Source organism: Aquila chrysaetos, chromosome 1, assembly GCF_900496995.4.
Source record: "Aquila chrysaetos chrysaetos chromosome 1, bAquChr1.4, whole genome shotgun sequence".
Lineage (NCBI taxonomy): Eukaryota > Metazoa > Chordata > Aves > Accipitriformes > Accipitridae > Aquila > Aquila chrysaetos.
The window spans coordinates 47,797,976-47,803,975 of NC_044004.1; the positions used below are offsets into that span (position 1 = coordinate 47,797,976).

General features: G+C 39.1%; 1 protein-coding gene across 1 annotated transcript in view; it reads left to right on the top strand.

The window, feature by feature from the left end:
* Window positions 1–4,563, top strand: part of PDGFC (platelet derived growth factor C) — a 140,674-nt gene extending 136,111 nt beyond the window's left edge. Inside the window, exons 5-6 of the mRNA XM_030026148.2 lie at window positions 1,440–1,657; window positions 2,342–4,563. Of these exons, the coding sequence (XP_029882008.1) occupies window positions 1,440–1,657; window positions 2,342–2,458 (335 nt within the window). The 3' untranslated portion in view covers window positions 2,459–4,563. The remainder of the gene's footprint in view (window positions 1–1,439; window positions 1,658–2,341) is intronic.
* The last annotated feature ends 1,437 nt before the right edge of the window (window positions 4,564–6,000 follow it).

A 6,000-nucleotide genomic window follows, 5' to 3' on the forward strand; every position in this document is an offset into this window, starting at 1 on the left:
ACATAGTAGAGAGAAAAAAAAGCTATTTCTCTAGAGGGTGATTCAGATCAGAAACATATTTTAGCTTTATTTTAGATCTTTTTATTTATGAACTGCTAGCAATAACTATAAAGTATTTGTCAAGTAATATCAATGCACTGGGATTTTTTTCCTCTAATTTCCTCTTGATTTTGCTCAAAAACAGTTGGTCTAAAGCTCTTTGCTGCTTTGTTCGAGATCTCTATTTCAGTCATCTCAGTAGCCATACAATCATAGGGGTTTCTTTTTCTTTTTTTCTTTTTTTACCAGGTAGGGTACTCCTGTGAATTAGACATTACTTCTGTTTCTTAATGATGGTAGGTTTGGAGAGAAACAGTTCAGACAAAAGATCCCAGATCGTGCTCTTATAGTCTGGCTTTTCTGAAACAAATGAAATTACACTGCTTTTCACCAAAGTAAAAAATGTATTAATTTTTTCACTAAACCAATCCCATTTTTTTCAGTCTTAACTGCCACTTGCAAGGCCCGTTATTTCTTGGCTATGCAGCTAAGGTGAGCCTAATGGAGCTTGCCCTGTTTCAGATCTTTTCATGAGCTTGCTGTTCAACCACTGGCATAGTGAGACTCTAGTGTGATACAGTGGAACCAGCTTATAGGGCAACTGGTGCCAAATACTAATTAATATCTTTAACTTGCACTTCAAGTTAGGTGATTATAAGGAGGAGCTGTATTTTATTTAAGATACATCGAGTGAAAATGAAACCTAGAGAAGCAACAGAAATTCATATATATGCTGCTATGAAGGAGGAGGGGAAAAATGGAGCCTACTAATAGTTACATAGATACACATACTTGTGCACCAATTTGTTGTCTGTACGGTATTCACTGATGATGACATAACTTCTTGAACTTCTTACTCCATAGAAGTGAGGCCCTCTTAGATATAAATGGTTTGATTCTTTCTTATACTTACATCGCCTGTGCAAAGAAGCAATAATTGAAATTTTAGCAGGGAAGAAGTTTGAATGCTTTATGCAAATGAATTGAAAATGAGTTTGGAGGTTTGTGGGTTTCTTAATTACTGTGTGTATTTCTCCAATCCAAAGTTAATATAGAATAGCAACACTAGAGCTCAGAGTATGAGCATGGCCAAAGAGAACTCCATTAGAGTTGATTTGATAAAACATTTATCAGAACATACTAGCCAAAGTTTGATTTGTTTAATTTGAACCAACTCTGCCAAAGTTATAAAATAATTGGTGAATATTCCTATACAACGATCATTCAATTAAATTTCATGGTATTCATATAACTGCAGTATTATACTTGTGTGCTGAACCTGTACGAGCTGCACAAAAATGAACTTTCCTCAAGGGTTCTGCATTGCTGAAGCTGGCTTACCACCAATGAAGTTGGATTACAAATCAGAAAAACACCAGTTTGTTTGTCTTTTTTTGCAGTGGTCGATCTCAACCTCCTAAAGGAGGAGGTGCGGCTGTATAGTTGTACTCCTCGCAACTTTTCAGTGTCACTGAGGGAGGAGCTGAAGCGAACTGACACCATCTTCTGGCCATTGTGTCTTCTGGTTAAACGTTGTGGTGGAAACTGTGCCTGTTGTCATCAGAGTTGCAATGAGTGCCAATGTGTACCAACAAAAGTCACCAAAAAATACCATGAGGTACGTGCTTTTTTTGCGTTTGTATGTTTGGAAATACTGAAAGCCAATTAAGGAATTTCTTTTTACTATAAGAATGCGCCAATTTTAATATTTTAAGATGTTATGTATTGAACTTGTAGTAAATATTTTTTTACCATTTTACTGAGGTGTTACATAAAAAAAGTAATATCTTCCTTGTTGAAATACTTTTCTGTGGAACTATTAAGTCATTCCTGAGGTATTTGTTTACTGGTGCAGTTCAGACACATCACAACCACACCTCCTTGTTCAGCTTTCTCTAGTGGTAGATGTGAACTTTATGAAGGAACAGATATCTGTCCATTTCCATTGTTATAAATCTATAGCTAGAATTATTTATTATAGAATTATCTAATAATTCCATTGGGTTAACTATACTATTAGCCCTTAAATAAAATTAAGTAGAAATATGAAACTGCAAGACTCTCTTCTTTGATAAAAGCAAGTATCTGTTCAACATGTTTTAATCTGTTTTGTAAAGGCTTGAGGTAAAAGCAAAAATAGTAATTAGTGGGTAGAATAAATGAAGACATTCAGCTGAGGAAAGGCTATTTCTTTTAATATGCTTACTGTCATCCAGTGTGTTTCTAGTGCAATCTAGCTCATAGTCTAGGTGTGTGATGAAGCACTTGCTGTTTTCTTGATGCTTGGCTTCTTCTCCTTCAGGTTCTTCAGCTGAAGCCAAGGATTGGCGTCAGGGGCTTGCATAAATCATTGACAGATGTACCTTTGGAACACCATGAGGAGTGTGACTGTGTGTGCAAAGGGAATACTGAAGGATAAACATGATTTAATTGTGCTGTTTTCTTTCAAAGCACATTCAATCAATGGCTGATTCTATTATGGGGCTTGTGCATTATCTCCTTCTGTAATCTCAGTTGTTTGCTTTGGGGATCTTCCATCTTCAAGATTTACAGTGAGCTCTAAAAAGAGGAGAAGCCAAACTGGGATTATATGTTGTGTGACAGCTCTGTTTGGAGGCCCAGTGAAAGGATGGGAGAAAGGCATCAATGAGGGATTTAAAATATATGTATTGTTTTTGTCCCCCACAATTTTCTTGACAATACATGGATTTATAATTTAGGAGTATAAATAAAGTTAGAAGGCTCACATCATGGAGACTTGATCCTGCTGGCTGTCTCATTTCTACAGCTCCAGTACATCTGGCCTCTGGTTGAAAACACCTGAAATCTTTCTTTCTGTGTTCAACTACTCCTATGTACTCTAAATCGAAGCATTCTCTGTTGTATAAACTTGGGTTAAAACAGACTATCTTTTTCCAAACTAAACTTAATTTGCCTAATGCTGGTAGAAAGGACTGGATTTTTCCATACGCTCTAGTAAAGCTCCTGCCTTTTAGAAAGAAGACTGGACAATAACGTGAGCTAAGGAAGCAAACATTGAAAAGAACAGCGCCTTTATTCTTACTACTATGGCTGACGATTTTTTGTTTGTTTGTTTGTTATTTTTTATCGTGTACATTTTTATACTCTCCTTTTGACAATATAACTATTTGCTTTTCTAAACTTGTTAAATATATCTATTTTTACCAAAGGTATTTAATACTTTTTTTATTACAACCTAGATCAACTATTTTTTAGTTTTGTGAGACTTTAAAGCCAGATTTATACAGTTGGAGGAACAGAGTTGTGGTTACAATGGGAAAGGAGAATGATCTCCTTGCAGTTTGTTGCTACACAGTGAAAAATTACAGTTTTTTACCTGGATGCAGAGTAATAATAAATAGAGATGTGTGGATGAAGCTCTAAGCTTGCTAGCTCCATGACACTGAAAATATGAGAGACAGGCATTACGATAAGTGGTTTCAGAAGCTGACTTCAAAAATTCCCTCTCTCCATACTGGCCTCTGTTCAGGTAGAAAAGAAATGAGTGTAGATAGATGCATTCTGGCTTGTTTAACTCTTTAATTTCTTTAAAGTAGGATGATCTACAATGTAAGAAAAGAAGCCCAGTGGCTTGCAGCCTTCGTGATGCATCATGGTCATGGGAAGGCAGCCTTGTTAATGTTGAAGTGTATGGTTTTCCATTGACGGTTATAGCTGTTTAAGTACTGTTCACTCACAGGATCGTAACACTCTTCAGTACAGTATGATGAACTATGGTTTTGTTCTTCTGTACGTTATATTCTTTAACCAATACACTTATCCCACCCTATGCAAATTGAAAAGGAAACAATAAAGTATTTTGCTTGTAAAATGCTTTAATATTATGCCTAGTTTATTTTTTTGACTATTGGATTTGCAGATTGTAATGAATCACCAAATAAAGTAATAATGCTAATTTTGGGAGAATAAATGTTTCTGTGTGGTTGCATATTTGTATCTGTTCAATATACAATAACAGGAGAAGTTAAAGAGGGTGATTTTCTATGTACCATTTTGAAAGTCAGTTATGAAAACAGAAGTCTTCTGTTACCAAGACTTCCGCTTGCTTTATTAACTCTGTTTTACTGTAAATCCACAAGAAGAAAAAGGGAAAGAAGGAATGCGATGCTATTTGTATAAACATTCAAAATGTTCAAAATTGTGTGGATGTGAAGCCATCAAATTGAAATAACAACTTCTGTTATTGTTTCCGTCATGAAAATGAGTTCTGATGAAAATGTGGAGGTTTTTGCAAGTTGGTATGACTTTCTGATATCAGTTCTGGAAAGTTCTCAGGTGGCTCTTGATTCTGTCTTAGCTGGTCTGTTTTGCCCCACCCTCAACCTCCTACTGAATAAGAAAAATATCTGGTGTAAATGTGGCATACAATTATGCAGTCTGAATATTAACCCTGTATCAGAATGCAGAATTATGGTCCCACAAGAAACCTGATTTACTTGAATTTTGAGACTTTGACCAGAATAAAGAGTGTTTTTCAGGGATGTTGGGGATTTTTTTGCATTTAATATTGTCATTTTTTTGTCATTTAAAGAGCTTTTGAAAAGCAAGTTGAGATAAAAGCAGAAATCATAGCCTCTGGCATCATAATTCAGCAGAAGAATTGAAAAATGTAATTCCGTTACAGAAATTTCTGCTGTAGGAAATGCAGGAAGTCTCATCCTCTCTGTAGACTTGCTAGTGGGAGAAGGCACTATTTTGGGGTAGCTAGCAGGGGAATGGGGAGTTTCTGGAACCACACAGGGTATGGAGGGTAATGTTTTCCCAACATCACAAGTGTTTCTTCTGTTGCCCTCCTCTGGCTTTGGCTGACTTTTCTTCCTTGCCAGTTTCTTGCACCAGCGTCCTTCCCAATTGCTTGCTATAGGCCTGCATCTGAACTGCTTATCGCTTTGCTCTTTACGTACCCCTTCACAGTGCTCTCTCTCTCACCTGATCCAAAATCACCATCCCTCCTACTTGCCGTCCTCTTGCCGAGCATTGTTAAGCACTCTCCCTCCTCCTCGGCTCCCTGCTGAAGCTGTGTCTTCTCACTGCCACTGCCCGGACTTTGTTTTTCCACCTCCCCTTAGATATTCAGGGCATTTAGCACTCCACCTCTTCCCTGGCTTAAAGAGTATGAACACCCTCAGCTCTTTTAAAGGATGGGACTTGGGAAAGATACCAACCGAGCGAAGCAATGAAGGGTGCAGTTCCCCTGCCTTGAGCTACGTCCTCTGTCCTGCTGGGTAGAGCAGCTGCCCCCCGGCAGTGGGTGACTTCTGCTGGTGATCTGATGGGACGCACCCATACCACGTCCTGCCTGGGAGCGGTAGGCTTGGTCTAGCGATCCTGCCGAGCTTTCTGCGGTCTTTTCATCCAGAAGAGTCTTAAACTGTTTTGCAGATGTCCGTCTGACAGCGCAGGGGAGCTGCTGTCACAACAATAAATCACGTTAGTGACCTCCCGTTGGCGGGAAAGGGTGGGGTGAGGTAAAATATGTGGGACGAGGCAAAGAAAGGTGAGGGGGTGCAGGTGGGCTGGGGCAGGCCGGGGCCGCTGGGGGCAAATACAGCAGAAAAGGACAAAGAGAGAAATGGTGCTAATGACCGCGGCCTCCTAATTTGCTGACAGCTCCCCCGCAGCGAGGCCTGTGTCTCCCTGACACCTCCCTCCCTTGGGAGGTCTTGTCAGCCCCAGGTGCGAGGCTGTCCTCAGCACGCGGTGCGGGGACGGTGCCAGCCAGCCGAGGGGATGAAACGGGAGGCACACGGCTCTGGGTTTAATCGGGATGCCTCGAACATTGCCGGTATTTGTCTTAAACTTTGAAAAATATATTTGATATAAAACTTCAGAACTGCACGTAATAAATGTGGTAATTATAGTAGGTACAGTTTCAGCATAAAGGGATTATTCCACACTAACAGAAACAATTGCCTAACT